Source organism: Gopherus evgoodei, chromosome 9, assembly GCF_007399415.2.
Source record: "Gopherus evgoodei ecotype Sinaloan lineage chromosome 9, rGopEvg1_v1.p, whole genome shotgun sequence".
Lineage (NCBI taxonomy): Eukaryota > Metazoa > Chordata > Testudines > Testudinidae > Gopherus > Gopherus evgoodei.
This window is the reverse complement of record NC_044330.1, coordinates 19872793-19892367: the sequence shown is the minus strand read 5'-3', so window position 1 is coordinate 19892367 and position 19575 is coordinate 19872793. Positions and strand designations below refer to the sequence as shown.

The 19575-nt window shown below is 47.4% G+C and overlaps 1 protein-coding gene across 1 annotated transcript in view; it reads right to left on the bottom strand.

Moving 5' to 3' along the window:
- The window catches only part of LOC115657624 (maltase-glucoamylase, intestinal-like), a 181572-nt gene that overhangs the window by 44552 nt on the left and 117445 nt on the right, over positions 1–19575 (bottom strand). The window contains exons 42-50 of the mRNA XM_030575679.1: positions 18908–18989; positions 18770–18826; positions 17393–17517; positions 17010–17098; positions 13897–13946; positions 12613–12677; positions 4279–4447; positions 2829–2978; positions 928–1134 (exon numbers count right to left, since the gene is read on the bottom strand). Coding sequence (XP_030431539.1) covers positions 928–1134; positions 2829–2978; positions 4279–4447; positions 12613–12677; positions 13897–13946; positions 17010–17098; positions 17393–17517; positions 18770–18826; positions 18908–18989 — 994 coding nt within the window. The remainder of the gene's footprint in view (positions 1–927; positions 1135–2828; positions 2979–4278; positions 4448–12612; positions 12678–13896; positions 13947–17009; positions 17099–17392; positions 17518–18769; positions 18827–18907; positions 18990–19575) is intronic.

Below are 19575 nucleotides of genomic sequence, written 5' to 3'. Positions count from 1 at the left end.
GCAGGTGAGTGCAGGGCCTTTACCCAGCCGCCCCCTCAATGATACGGCTGCTGCCAGGGCAAGGAAAGCGGATCAGGCTGGGGTCGTGTCGCTCTGCTTCCCACCGCAGGTGAGTACGGGGGGGGGGCATACTTTCCCCAATGTCTCCGTACTCACCAATGGCAGGAAGCGGAGCGACGTGGCTGGGAGCTGGAAGGGTGGAGCGGACTCAGTCAACGCTGCTCCACTTCCTGCTGCTGCCGCTGAGTGCCTGTCGGGGGTGGGAGGGGTGCATAGGGGTCGGAGCAGTCAGGAGACAGAGGGGTTGTGTAAAGGGTGGGATCCTGGGGGTGATTAGGGATGGGGGTCTCTGGAGGGGGCAGTCAGGGAACAAGGAACGGGGGCAAAGCAAGTTTGATATAACGCGGTCTCACCTATAACACGGTGAGATTTGTCGTCTCCCAAGGACCGCGTTATATCGGGGTAGAGGTGTACAATATTTCTATTCCAACTGATTTATATTAGAATTATACAGTAAAATGAGAAAGTAAGCAATTCTTCAATACTAGTGTGCTGTGACACTTTTGTGTTTGTATGTCTGATTTTGAAAGCAAGTAAATTTTAAGTGAGGTGGAACTTGGGAGTGTGCAAGACAAATCAGACTCCTGAAAGGGGAACATTAGTCTGGAAAGGTTGAGAGCCACTTCTCTAGAAGGAGTCAGATGTGTAGTTGCTCCCAGAAAGATGCATCTGAGGGGAAACCCCTGAGCAACAGGGCTTCAACTGTGGTGGCCTTTACATAAGCCATTCAAAAGATGGGTCAATTCTTACTCTCCCCTACTCTCTTCTGAAGCCATGTATGGCCTAGTAACATTCTAGCTCACTAAAAATGAAAAATTATCACTAATCTCATCATCGGTTGTCCTAATAGATTCAGACTGAAATTACCTTGAACTGCAACATGTTGTCGTCGTGATATTTTACTTCCAAGCGAAGTGTGTTGATAGGGGGAGAACGATCCCCATAGCGGTCAGGGATACTAGGATCTCTGGAGAGGTCAGCAGTAAGACCTGAAGCGGTGTTTTGAATGTTACTGACAGAATAACCATAACTACTTGGGTAGTAACATGATGGTACAAGGGAGTTAGAGGCAACCTGAAAAATATATTGCAGATTAGAAAACAGTACATGAGATCATTCATTTTAAAAGACAATTCCAGAAAAGTCCCATTTTTAACAGGTAACTCATTACATGAGCAACTGGTTGGAAAGGTCACTGCAACAATGCTAAACAGTGTGAAAACAAATCCTAACAAAGAACACAATGATTTATGCAATTAAGATCAGAGACAACTTTCGGTCATTACAGTGGTGTCCCTTGGAGGAGGACATCCCATTAAAATTACACAGACATACAGCATTTGACTTGACAATTTCAATGCAGAGTATTTAAGTAGGTTTAGAAATATGACAAAAAGAACTCCCTGGGATTTATTATGATTTGTCATCACTTATTTACATTTAAAAACCAACAGCGCTTGATAACTTTATCTTTCCTTTTCTTAAGTGTATTTTAATAGAAGCATCTCTCACTTGTTCATAAAATTCTATTATATTGGCAGTGGTAAGGAACACTGCATTTAATGCCAGTGCTTAGCGGTCACTATTCTACATCCACCTGTCAATTTCCTTGGGTTTTTCTGGTATTTTCATTTTCAGAGTGAGATTTTGTTCATGCTTTGTGTATGCCCAGGGGTTTTTTCTCCATCTGAAAGCCCATCTTTTATTGAATACATGGACAGGGGAAAAAATACACTTTTTCTCACCATTATAAAGAAAAATTACGATGACAGCAAAAACCCTTGCAACTTCCTCTGAACAGGTGTACAATCAAGCAGGGTTTGAGAGGTGAAAACAAGCATGTACCAAGAAGCCCTAAATGTTGAGAAGTGCCTTTTATTGTTCAGGAGGAAATAGCTGAGAATTCGCCTATTTACCTACTAATTTATTGACTGAGCATACCAAGAAGATCTTTGCACTGAGGACTCAATCTTACTTCCATTAGAATCAAGTGAAATCTTTGCCTGATTCACAGATTATCATTGTCCTCCTTATCCTAACCAAGCTTAGAATCAAACAGCTAAAGAGAAGGATGGGAAAGAGAGAAAAATAGAATAGAGATGAAGTGACACTTGAGACGGTACTCAAGGCCGGCGCTTGCATTTAGGTGGCCTAGTCAATCGCCTAGGGCGCCAGGATTATTAGTGGGCGGCGTTTTGCCAGAGGGGGTGGCAGGCGGCTTCGGTGGACCTACGCAGTCGTGCCTGCGGAGGGTCCGCTGGTCCGCGGCTCTGGTGGAGCTGCCGCAGTGGTGCCTGCAGACGGTCCTAGCGCCAGTCCTGATGGTACTAAGTGTAGAAACTTGAGGTTCACATCTTAGGAGTTGCTCAAGACCCAGCTCTGGGGATGCTGATGTCAGCCAATTTCCTATTTTGGTCTGTTCTTTTCAGATCAGGAAAAAGAGCCCAGTGGCAAAATGTCAAATGCCTGAGCTCCAGTAGTGGTGGTGATGGTTATAGTGGTAAGGATGATTAATTCTGCCTGCCATGCATAAGCAAGCTGCTAAGTGATCCCCTGAGAAGCAATGTCCAAAATGTGTGGCAACCTTGATCCACAGAGTCATACTTATTTTCATCTCTCAAACATTTTGTTGTGTTGCTAAAACAATTCTGCAAGCTAATCAAATACCTAAAAACCCTAGCCAGCAACTCTTTTAGTTTAGATAAATTAAATTAGTGTCATTAAAGAAAAGTCCTTATTCTTGCATCACACAAATCATTTCTGCTTACCTCCCAGATACAGCCACGAGCAGTACAATTTTCTTCTGATGCACCCGAGTCAGGATAACAGTTAAATTTCTCATTGTCTTCAACCACTGAAGACCAGTCCACTGAGTAGGGTTTCCCTAGTTCAAGCTGAAGCCCGGTAATATGCAGCAGCTTTGAAAGGAAACAAAAAACAACAACAAATCTACCTGAGCCTATTGCATTTTTCAGCTCTCACACTACCTATTAGATAGTTTCTTCTTTTTGTCTTCTTCCCCTAATTCAGATTTGAAACAATTTATCTGTGACATATTTTAACACTGAATTCCAATCTATGGGCTTCCCAGGGACGCTGTAAAGATCAGAATCCTGCTCTTTCTTTTTATAAGCTTGGAGTCCATTTTGATTTCACCTGTGCACAGGAATTCCCACTTTCCCATCCAAGGAATGAGAGCACAGCTAAATACAATAGATTTTTTTGGTATGTTTCAGGTGCAAGGCAGAAAGGCGTGAGACTTTATAAAGGATACAGTTTTGTAGAAAGCCTGGGGAAGAGGCTTGGGGTGGGAATAACCTTGCATTTTTCCATCAGAAGAGTGACACCCTAAAAGCAGCTACAGGAGGTATGTTTATATTTGAAAGGCAGTCCAGAGGAACGTGTCTGGAAGGCCATCATGATCATCAGCATTTGTTTCAATTGCATTTAGGAGTGATTGACTCAATTATGATTTACAGTTAATACTGACTTCTTCCTCATAATTATATACATGATAGAGTCACAGGGGAGGTTTTTTAGTCCTGAGAAATCTTTTTATTATTTTAATAAGAAGAAATGTGTTGGATATTTCACAAAAACATGCAAGGTCATATCATGGCCCATTGGGAGTTTTGCCAATGGCTTCAGTGGAGACAAGATTTAACCCATAGAGATGGGGTCTTTGCCTTGAACTGCATATAGCCTATATTTGACATAACACAACAAAAAAGGTTAATAATTATACACGGGCAGGGGCAGGGAGGAGAAAAGAAATGGGTGGCAAGAACAGAATCATCTAACTTCTCAGTAAGTACTTGTTGAAGATACTATATTCCCTCTCGGTTCTCTTAGGGCTTAAATAAGCTTTTAGGAGGGTTGAAAAAAAAATCAAGCACTCAGAGTTTGGAATTACCAAAGATTAAGGGTTTTACTGCAGCAATAACTTAGCCACATTGCACATACGCTCTGTCATATTGTCTTGCTTTTTTATTTTGTCACATTGAAACCATGTTTGATTACATTGTGTGTCATTTACATCATACAACAATTCCAGGTTGTTTGATTTCACAAGGCAATTATTTCTAGCGGCACATTATTGTATTTATTAAAAAATATAGGACTTAATATTGCAACTGTGATCTGATTCAATGCCAAGTTTATGGAAGAAAAGTTACATTATTCAGCAGATGGCTTAATACCCTTGAATTAGCTGCTTACCTTTTTTGTAGCACTGTAGTTGATATTATGGAGAGATGGAATGGTCACACCATTTTGTTTTACTGTAACAGCTAAAGGTACTCTGTCAACTCCCAAGACTTTAATTTCATCAAATTTTAAATTGTTTGGGTCAGTGTATCCATTGTGCACAACCTTAATTTCTAAAACACTCTGAAAAAACAACAAAATATATTAGATTAACATTGTCCCAACTTGCCATCAAATTGATGTTTAGATATCACAGTGTCTTATAGTATGATCCTTTATCCCTGATTATCACACTAAAAATCATGCAGTTCCTTCTTTCCAGACCCACTTATGTGTTTCTTGTGTTGGATGGCTATGCAGCAGGTACCTGTATATAACACACACATGCATCAAAATGTAGCTTCTCCAGGTAGGACTGCATGTTAAGAGAGACAGCAGAATTCAGCCACAACTGCAGTCCTCCCTTAAGTGTAGACTGCTCCTTGCTAGGGATTCCTATTGAAAAACCAACCCCAAAGAAGCATGGAAACAGCAGGACCTTGGGTTCTCCTTTCCTCCTCACCCACCAGATGGAGAAAGGAACACTTGGTACACCCTTGTGAGAGGTGGAGCAGTAAACACATTCCTTGCTGCACAATGATGCCTGCTGCTTCAGCTGAGTCAGATTGCACACACGCCACTGAGGAGACTACAGTAGAGCTAGAGGTTTCATTTCTAGATTGGGTAGATGTATCCACCCTCCCTCTGACTGAGCTAGTGTGTTAAAGGCAGCAGCATAGTTGCTGCTGCTGCTGCACGAGCAGCAAGACAGGTTAGCTATCCCAAGTACAGTCCTGTTTGAAACCCAGGTACATACTCAGGGGAGCTAGCCGCTCCAACACCCCGGGCAGTTGCAGCTAATACAGCTATTTAGAGTGTATTAACACAATCAGAGCTAGCACAGAGGTGTCTACCCAAGATGGAAATTATTCCTCCAACTCCAATATACCAATACCTTTAGTACAGTCTGTAATAAAAGACGGTTACTCACCTTTGTAACTGTTGTTCTTCGAGATGTGTTGCTCACATCCATTCCAGGTAGGTGTGCGCGCCGCGCGTGCACGTTCGTCGGAAACTTTTTTACCCTAGCAACTCCAGTGGGCCGGCAGGTCGCCCCCTAGAGTGGCGCCGCCATGGCGCTCTATATATACCCCTGCCGGCCCGCCCGCTCCTCAGTTCCTTCTTGCCGGCTACTCCGACAGTGGGGAAGGAGGGCGGGTGTGGAATGGATGTGAGCAACACATCTCGAAGAACAACAGTTACAAAGGTGAGTAACCGTCTTTTCTTCTTCGAGTGATTGCTCACATCCATTCCAGGTAGGTGACTCCCAAGCCATACCTAGGCGGTGGGGTCGGAGTGAGAAGTCGCGGCACGGAGCACTGCAGTTCCGAAGGCCGCATCCTCCCTCGACTGCTGGACCAGGGCGTAGTGGGAAGCAAAGGTGTGGACCGATGACCAGGTCGCTGCCCGACAGATTTCCTGGATGGGCACACGGGCGAGGAAAGCCAGCGACGACGCCTGCTCCCTGGTAGAATGTGCAGTCACACGGCCCGTAGGGACATGGGCCAAGTCATAACAAGTCCTGATACAGGACGTAACCCAAGAGGATACCCTCTGGGAGGAGATAGGAAGACCTTTCATACGATCTGCTACCGCCACGAAAAGTTGGGGGGATTTCCGGAAGGGCTTAGTCCTCTCTATGTAGAACGCGAGAGCCCTACGGACATCCAGCGAGTGGAGCTGCTGCTCCCTGCCTGAGGAGTGAGGTTTTGGGAAAAAAACCGGAAGGAAAATCTCTTGGTTGACATGAAAGGCTGAGACCACCTTGGGCAGAAAAGCAGGGTGTGGCCTCAGCTGCACCTTGTCCTTGTGGAAGACCGTATATGGGGGGTCAACCACAAGAGCTCGGAGCTCCGACACCCGTCGAGCTGAGGTGATAGCCACTAGAAAGGCCGTTTTCCAAGAGAGGTAGAGCAGGGAGCAAGTAGCTAACGGCTCAAAGGGGGGTCCCATGAGCCGGGACAACACCAGGTTAAGATCCCAGGTTGGAGCAGGGGGACGGACGTTAGGGAATAAACGTTCCAGCCCTTTAAGGAATCTCGACACCGTCGGGTGAGAAAAAACGGAGCGACCGTCCGCACCCGGGTGAAAGGTGGAGATAGCTGCTAGGTGGACTCGCAACGACGATAAGGCCAGACCTTGCCCTTTGAGGGACAAAACGTAGTCTAAGATTTCGGAAACTGAAACTTCCATAGGGCGGAGATTTCTCTCTACGCACCAACAGGAGAAGCGCTTCCATTTCGCTGAATATGTGGCTCTTGTGGACGGTTTCCTGCTGCTCAAGAGCACCTCTCTCACAGGTGTAGAGCAGCGCAGCTCTGAACCAGTCAGCCACGCAGGAGCCACGCCGCTAGGTGCAGCGACTGCAGGTCTGGGTGACAGAGGGTCCCGTGGTCCTGGGTAATCAGGTCCGGATGAAGGGGCAGGGGAACTGGGTCGGCTATGGCCAAGTCCAGCAGCATGGTGTACCAGTGCTGCCTGGGCCACGCCGGGGCCACCATGATCACGAGAGCCCTGTCCCTGCGCACCTTCAGGAGGACCTTGTGGACCAGAGGGAACGGGGGAAATGCATAGTACAGGTGGGTCGACCACTGGATGAGGAAGGCATCCGCTATCGACCCCGGCTCCCTGCCCTGAAAGGAGCAGAATGCTTGGCACTTCCTGTTCCCCTTGGACGCGAAGAGGTCCACCCGGGGATAACCCCACCTCCGGAAAATGGAGAGAGCGACGTCCGGGCGAAGGGACCACTCGTGTGACAGGAAGGATCTGCTCAATCGATCTGCCAGAGTGTTCCGTACTCCAGGGAGGAAGGAAGCCCTGAGGTGAATGGAGTGGGCTACGCAAAAGTCCCAGAGACGTATCGCCTCGTGGCACAGGGAGGAGGACCTGGTGCCGCCCTGCTTGTTGATATAGTACATGGTCGTCGTGTTGTCCGTGAACACGGCGACACAACGACCCTGAAGCTGATGACAAAACGCTTGACAAGCAAGGCGGACCGCTCTCAACTCCCGCATGTTGATGTGGAGCCCCACCTCCTCCTGGGACCACAGGCCCTGTGTCCGCAGGGTCCCGAGGTGGGCCCTCCAGCCTAGATCTGAGGCATCCGTTGTCAGGGATACCGATGGCTGAGAGGGGTGAAAGGGAAGACCCGCACATAATACGGACTGGTCTAACCACCAGCCGAGAGAATCCAAGACCTTCTGGGGGATTGTGACTAACATGTCTAAAGGTTGCCTTGCCGGCCTGTAATGACTGATAAGCCACAGCTGGAGAGGCCTCATGTGGAGCCGAGCGTAGCCGGTCACAAAAGTGCACGCCGCCATGTGGCCGAACAGGGTTAGACATGTCCTCACTGACGTCAATGGGGCTGACCGCAAACGTTGAACGATCGCCGCCATGGTCTGGAACCGTTGCAGAGGCAGCGAGGCCCTGCCCACAGTGGCATCCAAGACGGCCCCGATAAATTCCACCTTCTGCGTGGGCCTCAGAGTGGACTTGTCTGTGTTTATCAAGAGGCCCAGACTTGCAAATATGGCGGTGATCATGCGGACATGGCTGTTGACCTGCTGTTCCGACGTGCCCCGAATCAACCAGTCGTCCAGATAAGGGAACACGTGGACACGGTTGCGCCGAAGATGCGCCACGACAACTGCCATGCATTTTGTAAACACCCTCGGGGCCGTGGACAGGCCGAATGGGAGGACTGCAAACTGATAATGAAGAGCCCCCACAACGAAGCGGAGAAAGCGTCTGTGGCGCGGCCAAATGGCAATGTGGAAATACGCGTCCTGCATGTCGAGGGCGGCGTACCAGTCTCCCGGATCCAGGGATGGAATAATGGTCCCCAGGGATACCATGCGGAACTTCAACTTCACGAGGTATTTGTTGAGTTCTCGCAGGTCGAGGATAGGCCTGAGGCCCCCCTTGGCCTTGGGGATCAGAAAGTAGCGGGAATAAAACCCTTTGCCTTTCTCGTTTTCCGGAACCGCCTCTATAGCTCCTTTGCTGAGGAGCGTCTGCACCTCCTGCCGAAGGAATTGCTCGTGAGAGGGGTCCCTGAAGAGGGACGAGGAAGGAGGGCAAGAAGGAGGAAACGAAACAAACTGCAGGCGGTATCCCGTCTGCACCATGCTTAAGACCCAGCGGTCCGATGTTATATGGGACCACGCCGGGAGGAAAAACGAAAGGCGGTTTGAAAACGGGGGGAAAGGATCCATAGGGGAAACTGTTACCGCGCCCTCGGGCGCACCTTCAAAATGAAGGCTTAGGACCAGGCGGGGGTTTTGAGGAGCCTTGGTTCTGCCCCCCTTGGCTCCCAGACTGCCTGCGCCTGCCGTTCCTGCCGCGGCGCCTGTAAAGGTCCTGCCGCTGGCGGAACTGGGAAAACGGCCTACGTTGTTGCTGTTGTTGCGACCTAAAGGGTCTACGCTGCGTCACGGGGGTGTGCATCCCGAGGGACCGCATGATGACCCGGTTGTCTTTTAGACTCTTGAGTCTGGGGTCTGTCTTATCGGAAAACAGGCCCTGGCCTTCGAAAGGAAGGTCCTGTATAGTGTGCTGGAGCTCCGGCGGAAGGCCGGAAACCTCCAGCCAGGAGATGCGACGCATCGTAACTCCTGACGCGAGGGTGCGGGCAGCCGAGTCCGCAGCGTCCAAGGAGGCTTGTAAGGCCGTGCGTGCGACCTTCTTGCCTTCGTCCAAGATGGCCGTAAACTCTTGGCGAGCATCCTGTGGCAGCAGCTCCTTAAATTTGTCCACTGCCACCCAGGAGTTAAAGGCGTATCTGCTCAGCAGGGCCTGCTGGTTAGAGACCCTGAGCTGCAGCGCCCCAGCTGAATACACTTTACGGCCAAGGAGGTCCATCAGCCTGGCCTCTCTGGACTTGGGGGCCGGAGCCTCCTGGCCGTGACGCTCCCTATCGTTCACCGATTGCACTACCAGTGAACCGGGAGTCGGGTGAACATGTAGATATTCATAGCCCCTAGAAGGGGCCATGTACTTTCTCTCGACTCCTTTCGCTGTCGGAGGGATGGAGGCCGGGGACTGCCAGATAGTATTGGCGTTGGCCTGGATGGTCCGTATGAAGGGCAGGGCGACCCTGGTGGGAGCATCAGAAGAGAGGATGGTGACAATTGGGTCCTCTATCTCCGAGACCTCCTCTGCCTGCAGACTCAGGTTTTGAGCCAATCGCCTGAGGAGGTCCTGGTGCGCCCTGAGATCCAGCGGGGGGGGACTGTTGGAGGAGGTACCCGCCACCGCCTCATCCGGGGAGGAGGATGATGAGACCCCAGGCACGATAGTGTCCAACTGAGGGTCTTCCTCAGCCCTCGCCTCTGCCTCCGGAGCCACAGCGGAGTCCTGCTGTTTGGACCCTTCCTCCCCTTCCGGGGAGGGAGGGGGGCGAGACAAGGAGGCTTCAGGGGCCCTACGCTCCGCAGTCGCCGGCCTAGCAGGGAGCTGCTGGGGGCCCTGGGCCTGATGGTATGCCCAGGGTGTCCAGAATCCCCACTGTTGTGGGCCTTGGTCTTGCAGCGGCGGATCCCCGAACAGCGCCGCCTGCCGGTCGGTGCCCAGCGCATACCCACTGTCCGTCTGGGAAGATAGGACGGCTGTCTCGAGGGCCACGGCGGGGCCGACCCCGGATGGTAAGGGTCTGCGCGGGCCGGCACGGAGGATCGTCTCGGTGCCGGGGACCGGTGCCGGGAGTCATATCGGTGCCGGGACCGGGATCGGGACCGGGATCTATCACGGTGCCGGGATCCTGATCGGTACCGGGTGCCGCTTCGGTACCGGGACCTGCCACCAGCTCGGTGCCGGGAGGTCGACCGGGACCTGCCACCAGCTCGGTGCCGGGAGGTCGACCGGGACCTACCACCAGCTCGGTGCCGGGAGGTCGACCGGTGCGGCGAGTAGCATCGGGACCTGCTCCTGGAGTCGCGGTGCCGGTGTCGCCGACTGGAGCCTGACCGCGACCGTCTCGATGCCGACCGTTGCCGCGAGTGCGACCGGTACCGCTGAGGGGAGCGATGCCGGGACTGCGAGCGGCGTCGGGATCTGGAGCGCCCAAGACGTCGGGACCTGGATGGCGAACGACTGTCTCTGGGCGGCGCCGACAGCATGGGCTTGCCTCTGGACACAACCCGCACCGGAGGTACCGGGGGTGGCAGCCGAGTGGGCTCAGTCAGGGCAATAAGGTCCCGAGCCGAGGCGAAGGTCTCCGGTGTGGATGGGACCACTATCTCAACCCCAGATCTCATGGGGGAGCTCGGCGGCACCGGACTCAACGGACCCGCCGGGCCCGGAGTCAACGGTGCTGACGGTGCCGGCGGCGCCGCGGCCGATGTCGAGGCCGGGCGCTCAAGCCGGGTCTGCCTGGCCGGAGTATCAGACTTCGACGGCCTTGGCTCTGATTCCGGTGCCGGAGAAGGTCGGTGCCGGGGAGTCTTCTCGGTGCCGAAGCGATCCGGTGCCGGTGCCGATACCACGGCCTGCGAAGCCGACGGGTCAAGTGCCGCCTCCATTAGGAGAGTTCGGAGCCTCTGATCCCTCTCCTTTTTTGTCCTCGGCTTAAAAGCCTTACAGATGCGGCACTTGTCAGATCTGTGCGATTCCCCGAGGCACTTCAGGCACGCTTCGTGGGGATCGCTGGTAGGCATGGGCTTCTTGCAGGCCGCACACTGCTTGAAGCCCGGCGAAACAGGCATGAGCCTGGCGCCGGGTGCCGGGAAGGGCTAAGCCCCCGGCAAAGAACTACTTAACAACTATTTAACTAAACTATCTACTTAACAAACTAATTAACAACTATATGGAACTAGAGATAAACGATAGACAAGCGATAGAGAACTAGGAGAGCTAGGGACGTGGAGGACAGCTAAGCCGCGCTCCACAGTTCCAACGACCGACACGGCGGTAAGAAGGAACTGAGGAGCGGGCGGGCCGGCAGGGGTATATATAGAGCGCCATGGCGGCGCCACTCTAGGGGGCGACCTGCCGGCCCACTGGAGTTGCTAGGGTAAAAAAGTTTCCGATGAACGTGCACGCGCGGCGCGCACACCTACCTGGAATGGATGTGAGCAATCACTCGAAGAAGAACAGGTAAAATCCAGACCCAAAGGTGAGGGAGAGCATGAAAGGTCAGTAACCTCATGTTCTTGATTAATTTCAGTGTAACTGTAGATCTGTTTGCTTCTCCTTTGTTTTCTTCCAAGGAGGAAGAATGACCCAGTTAGGATACTGGACTGGGATCTAAGAGATCTAGGTTCATTTCCTTCTCTGCCACAGACACTTGTATGTAAATAGCTCATTCACTTTTCATGCAGCCATTAATCAGGCAAAATTCTTGTTGAAATCAGTGGGCCAATTCCTGGGCTCCTCTGTGCAATTACAGCACTGCACAAGATGACAAAGAACTCCCTCGTCTCAGAGGGAATGTGTACAGATCACTATCCCTGCATCAGGGCTGATTGAGCCCTGCAAACCAGTGTGGAGGGGGTCTGAACCATGTACCTACACATCCCCTCTCCACTACATACGAGTTGAGTTGTGCCTCACATGATGCTAGAAAGGAGCCATCTCTGTACTCTGGAAATGCAGGGTTAGCAATTTTGTCTGGTCCTTCAGGTTATGTGAGGAAAGATTCCATAAGATTCCTCCGCCCCCCTGCCCCGCATTATGAACTACCACAACGTACAGCTGCCAACAATAAAAACTGGCATATGAATGTAGGGGCAAGCGTATTACTGGAAACCACCTAGAACTTCTTTTTTTTTAATGTGACTACATTTCAAGTTGGATGAGTTTCTTTATAATACATGTTGCTTTTCTGTATATCACAGGAAATTTGTAGAAGTGTGTGTGTTTAATGGCATGTTGTTTTTAAAAATATGCAGGAGATGATGAGCTATAATGTGCTCATTTAAATAGACTGGTAAAATGACAGCAGAAGTGCAGCTGACAAAATGATACTATTAGCCTCATGTTACTTTGATTTCTGCATATGTAAATGCTTAAGTTTTACAAATAAATTTTATGAAATATAGTTTCATTATCAAACAGAATATTTAAAATATCTTCACAATACTTCTTAAATATGTATTTATTACAATTTATTCATATAAAATATAGCATGTTAAATGCAATTACAGACAATCTCAATACAACAGCATATCTCACTCCGATTTCTACACCACCACCACCACCACCCCGGAAACTACAAGTGTTCAGAACCTGGATTTTGATATAGCTCACTGTAGAGTAAGACCAGCTATGAAATTATTAACCACGATGTGGGTTTGGATTGTGAACCAATGTTTCTTTTTGAAAGTCTGATTGTAATCACATCTGCAGTTCTGGTTTGAGCCTACAAGTAAATATCAAGTAGAACAGTGATTCTCAAACTAGCGCTGACGCTTGTTTAGGGAAAACTCCTGGAGGGCCGGGCTGGTTTGTTTACTTGCCGCCAGGGCTGGTGCTTCCATTTAGGCGACCTAGGCAGTCGCCTAGGGCACCAGGATTTGGGAGGGCAGCATTTTGCGGCCCTTGGCGGCAATTCAGCGGCGGGGGGGTCCTTCCACGCTCCAGGTCTTCGGTGGCAATTCTGCGGTGGGTCCTTCACTCGCTCTGGGACCCACCGCTGAAATGCCCCGAAGACCAGGAGCGCGGAAGGACCCCTCCGCCGCAGAATTGCCGCCAACGACCGGGAGTGCAAAAGGACCCCTGCCTAGGGCACCAAAAACCCTGGTGCCGCTCCTGCTTGCCGCGTCCACAGGTTTGGCCGATCGCAGCTCCCATTGGCCGTGGTTCGCCGCTCCAGGCCAATGGGGGCTGCAGGAAGTGGCACGGGCAGAGGGATGTGCTAGCCACCCTTCCAGCAGCTCCCATTGGCCTGGAGCAGCAAACCACGGCCAGCTGGAGCAGTGATCGGCCAAACCTGCAGACATGGCAGGTAAATAACCGGCATGGCCCTCCAGGGGCTTTCCCTGAACAAGAGGCAGCCCTAGTTTGAGAACCACTGTTCTATCTTATATTTAGTGGTGGGCTCAAACCAGAACTGCAGATGTGATAACACCCAGAACCACTGAAGTAAAAAGATAAAGATCTGTGTTGTAACACTGAGAGTTAAGGAAATTACCCCATGTTTACATCTGAGTTTTTTGAACACTAACTTATGAACACCAAACCTAATGTTAGGAACAATTAGGAAAGGGATAGATAATGAAACAATAAATATCATAATAACACTGTGTAAATCCATGGAACACCCACACCTTGAACACTGCATAAAAAGATATATTAGAATTGGAAAAGGTACAGAGATGGGCAACAAAAATGATGAAGGGTGTGGAACAGCGTGCATAAAAGGAGAGATTAAAAAGATTGGGGCTGTTCAGCTTGGAAAAGAGATGACTAACGGTGTGTGGCGGTGGGGAGGAGGGGAATATGACAGAGGTTTATAAAATCATGAACAGTGTGGAGAAAATCAATAAGGAAATGTTAATAACCCCTACACATAACACAAGAACCAGTACCCACCTGACTTGCATTAAATGTTTCTAACAGATAAGCACCCTGTTCATATGCATCTGTAACGAGAAAGCAGTAGAGTAAAATGTAACCCACTATAATTTTATTTTGGTCAATATTCCTGACCATTTAAAAAAATATATTCTAAATACCATTCTAGTGTTAATATATAAAACATGCCACTGTTTCCATAATAAACACACTTAGAATCCTCAATAGAAACATATGTTGTAGAAGTGAGAGAAAAATCTCTAAAAGTTTTCTGTTTGTAAATAACTTAACAACAACAACAAAAAAGTGGTACAAATGTTCAAAACATAGTTTGACAATTTTTAAATATCATCTGTGCCAAATGAAATTCAATTTGTTTGTTTTATTCTGTCCCAGGTTACAAATGGGTAAATTATTAGTAGTAAGATTGTGATTTAGTCATGGAGGTCGTGGAAGTCATGGAATCTGTGACTTCAGCTTGTGGTGATCGGGAGCTGCAGGGTCCCCTGCCACCCACTGGGGCAGGAAGCTGTGGGGTATCCCCACCACCTCTGGTGTCCCCCTCCCTGCTGCCACAGGCGGCAGAGGAACCCCCCATCTCCCTGCCACTAGGACAGTGGGGACACCACCACCCCTCCCCTGCTCCTGGCGGGTGGCAGCGGGGAACCCCCAAGCTCCCGGCTTCTGTGGCTGCACAGGGTGGCAGGCAGCTCCGGGCTATTGCAGGAGAACTCAAGCTCCTGGCTGCAATGGGTGGTGGGGAACCCCAAGCTCCCAGCCCCCGCAGGGGATGCCTGGAGCTGTAGGCAGCAGGGGTATCCTGCAGTCCCCAGCTGCTACAGGCAGCTCCTAATCCCTGCAGCTGCCCCACTTGAAGTACTGTGCGGATCTGCAGATCCCCATTTTGTCAGGGATATTTTAGTAAAAGTTACAAACAAGTCACAGCTTCCATGATTTTTTCTGTTTTGCCCATGACCTGTCTGTAACTTTTACTAAAAATATCTGTGACAAAATCTTAGCCATAATTATTAGCCGTAAGGGTGAGGGCAGACTGAAGCTGGATTAAGCACCTGGGTGGTTCCACTGACTTCAATGGGACTACTCATGTAGTTAAAGGGACACACATGCTTCTGGTACTTTCTTGGATTAAGACCTGAAGAGGATTCTTGGATCCTTTGGATCGGGGCCTGGTGATTGGAAGGGATCACACCGAGCTGTGACTCAATAAGGAACAAAGCAAGTGCTGGAGAAAAGGCTATCAGGGGCCAGGAGAAGATTCTGTATGAAGGATGGGCACTGAAAGGAAGAACCCATTTGAGGGCCAGCAATAAGAAGAGTAAGTTGCGAGGAAGACTATTTATTCCATACTTGTGTGGGGCAAAGTTATGTAATGAAAGCTCCAAATTTCTATCCACTCCGTTTGACAAAGGGAAAGTAGTTTAGTACATACAAGGTCAGGGTCAGTAAACTAATATTTGACTGGGCTTCAGTCTGAGCTTCTTATTTCTCCCTGTATTTTGTAAAAGACTATTGCATATGAGCTTTAATGTTCCCTTTGGTAAGTCTCATGCTGTGGACATGAAGACCTCAAATCAAAGGTAAAGCAAACAACTCTCTGAGAATCAGTACATGGGCTCCTGTTTCTCAGCCATCTCCCAAATGTCAGGGAAGGAGTGCTCCTAATCCTTCAAACAGAGATTTAAGGGTTTGTAAGCCTCCCACAAGGCATGCCAGAAATTCCCCACCTCCTACTTTATTCAGTATCAATTTACACATTACCGTGATGGATAGGAAAACATCAGTGTCTATTTTCTCTATAAGCCTCAGATTGGGTATCTAAACTACCAAACGATAATGCTGATAACCACACCTAGCACAGTTTCCTGATTTCTGAAAAATAGATCACTGAGAGATGGCTGAAGTGCACCTTGCAAGCTAGTTTAATTTAATTAAGCTACAATTAAACTCTATGAACTTAGCAAATAGTTCCAAATCCGAGTCACTCAAAGCTTGACATATTTCAGTGCACCTCACAGCACGCTGATAGTACCCCAGGCACTTCTACTGAGAGCTACTGAACGCTAAGAGGAGACTTACTGTGGATAGTGTGAGATACACACTTGATATGATGGATAAATTTTAAAATTTACTAATGCTAGGAAAATCAACTCGGACTTCTCACTCCATTCTTAACTCACATGGTTATATTTACCATAGATTTAGTCTGAGGATAAAGCATCATCTCTCTTATTACACATGCTAGACCAAGTTTAATGACATAAGTTAAGGTATGAAAAATCTGAATTCTGAAAGCAATAATGTCATAGGACTTCAGTGAGACAAAATCAATATTATTGTACTGTACTACAGTTTTAACTTGACTTTTTGTTTTTCAAGCACTGTTCTTTAGAGCTTTCCAGCTGTGGGCCCTGATCCGGAAATTTATAGCATATGTATGGGAGGGACCCCTGTGCTCATATGGAGTTCCCTGACTTCAGTGGGGCTCTGAGCAGGTTCAGGTATTCAGATATGCATGGTAAATTTTATTTATTTAGGACTAAGATCCTGCAAACACATGCGTAGGTACATATATTCACATGTATAGTCCCATTGAATACACCCAGGGGCGGCTCTAGGCATTTTGCAGCCCCAAGCACAGCAGGCAGGCTGCCTTTGGCGGCTTGCCTGCAGAGTGTCTGCTGGTCCCGTGGCTTCGACAGACCCTAGGCAGGCACGTCTGCGGGAGGTCCTCCGAAGCCGTGGGACCAGCGGACCCTCCGCAGGCAAGCAGCCAAAGGCAACCTGCCTGCTGCCCTCTCTGCGCTGGCAGAGCGCCCCCCGTGGCTTGCCACCCAAGCACGCGCTTGGTGTGCTGGGGCCTGGAGCCGCCCCTGAATACATCCGTACTATGCACACGTTTAAGTGTTTGCAGATTTGTTGTATATGCTGAAATACATGTATCTACAAGTGTTTGCACATCAAATACTTAATAAAAATGACATTTCATACATTCAAAACTTAAAACTGTAAAAATAAGAAACACCAAGAAGGAGAAAAAAAATATGCTATTTAGGAAACTTTACTCTTGATGTAAGTAAATCTTCTCACTTCAATTTACTATTAAAACTTACCGATGCTGTTCCCATCATCCCAGTAAAGCTGACCGTGAGCGAACCCATTATCATCTAAAGCAATAGTAAGTCCCATTGAGTTTTGTCGGCTGAAAAAAAAAAAAAAAGTCAACAAACACATTTCTATTTGTCTGTTTCCTCAGAGTTGTAACTATTTAAGCTATATAGGAACATCCTTAGACTAGGTTGACCCTCTCCCTCTGTTTCTCTCATTTTCATCAACCATATGATCAATAGAATTCATCTCATACCTCACCTGCAGTCTGTCCTCTAGGCCATTTTAACTGGGTCTTTAATATTCCAAACCACTAAGCAGCTTTCAGAGAGTTCCCATTAAAAATAAAAGAAACCAGTTTTAAATTTTCCAGTTAATTTCATAGTACCTGTAAAAGGTATTATTAGCAGGGTCCTGCCATGGGATAATGTAACCTCCACGGATATGAAGGTTGATATGTTCAAGAGGAGCTGATAGGTTGTAGAACTGTCCCTTGAAACCAATATATTCCTCCTATAAATGAAAATAATTGATTTCAAACAAGTTACTTCTAATTCATACTAATGTAAATGAACAAGGAAGGAGATCCTAAATACGTTAATTACTTTTTGCCACAGAAATACTGATTTAAATGTATAAATAGGGCTGTTGTTTTCAAAATTTTATTCCATATTTTGAAGAACATGAAAATTGTGGACTTTGGGTGCAACAATGGGGCACAGATCAAGGAGCTAAACCACAAGGTAATTATAATTTTGGTGCCTTTTTTTCTGCCTCTTTCTCTCTCCAGCTTCTTTCTTCCCACTCTTTTCCCTGCCTCTGCAGAAGGTAGATGCAGCTAAAGCTGCCCAACTTTTGCTCTCTAGCCAAAGACTTCAGATAGAATATTTCAGGGATTAAAAATGAATAGAAGTGTTTTGGGGCTAAAGGTGTTTGAGAATGTAACATGTTTGTGATTTTCAAACACCCTGAGCTTTTAGCTCACTCATAAGTAGGCACTGGGTGAAAATTTTGTAACAAAGTTAGGTTACACTAAGCTAACACACCATATTAGTGTGAACTTTTTGACCAGGTTTGCAAACCTGGGTGAATAGTTTGGAAGAATTTGAGAGAAAATTCAGGTCAGACCAGACCCTTCCTAACTCTCACACAAGTTCCTTTATCTCTCTATGGGGGAACCTGGTGGCTTGTAATCCCCACTCCTATCTTGACATCTTCAGGGGCAGGTTGACGTGACAAGTACCCTTAATTCTAATTGATGCTCAGTGGCTCACTGGATTGGATTCAAGGTCTAGAGCTTCATTTCCAAAAGGATATCATTTCCCAACAAAACCTTAGTTTTAAAAGCCTCTATATCCTATCTCAACCACCTTGTTAATATATATTCCCCTTCCTGCTCCTCTTCAGCTCTCTGTGGCCTCCTCTCTATCATTTCACACCATCTCACAACTATGTGCTTCTATAATTCTGCTGATGATATTAAAGTCTATATCTCTTGCCAACTTTCACAGCCTTCATACTCCTCTCTTTGTCATTGGCTAGATGTTTTTCTTCCATTTAATTCTCTCACTTGCTTGTACTACTTAAGTCTATAAAAAAATACTTAGGGATGTAGTTTGCATGAAAAATATGAACAAAGTATAGTGTAAAGTTGTATTTAAAACACAAAAAAGTGAGGAATTCCACCACCACCTTTGGCAGATTATTCTGCTAATAGTTCTAACTATTAGTTAGAAGGTCAATAGAAAACATTTGTGTTACTTACCGTGTAATAATCATACCAGCGTGCATTGGGTATATAAGCCAACACTAATGTAGCATTCTGGAATTGAAACACATACATGTTATCTTCTAAGGATATCTAAAAGTACTCTCATATATAATCAAATACCTAAATTCTTACCTCCAGTACAGGGCTAATGAGCAGTGCAGGTCCCCACAGAAATTGTTTGTATACATCCCAAGTTTGCTTGTCTTCCACAAACCTTAAAGCAGTAAAATCATTACCATATATATGTATCAATCTTTTCAAAAGAGTTTCCTTCTTAAAACACACTGGGTGATTAAAATTTTTATCTATCTCCATCATACACACACACACACACAGCCTTATTTATGTTAGTTCTTTTAATAACTCAGATTATTAAAAGTGGACCAATTTTAAACATTTAATTTACTTTTCCTAATTCATGTATGCCAAGGGTTTACAGAGATCCTCCGATGAAAGACATTATAGAAGTGTAAGGTATCACTATTCATATAAGTTGTAGTTTAGATCTTGAAACTAAAAGGGTCTGTTTCTAGTCATTTTATTTTTTAGGTCCTTATTAATTAACACAATAATAGTAACATTATCTAAGGGCTAGACTGAGAATCTCTTTCTCACGTTGTTGTACAGCTGCTTACATAAATTGCCACACTGAAATCAATGAGTTACTCAAGTGAGTTATACTCATCAAAGGGAATAACGTGGTCACAGTCTAGCACTAATATTTTTAAACCTTTACGAAGTTGGGATGCAGTTTGATTTTGAAAACAAAATTTAGGTCAGTTCTTATTGTATTCAGTCTA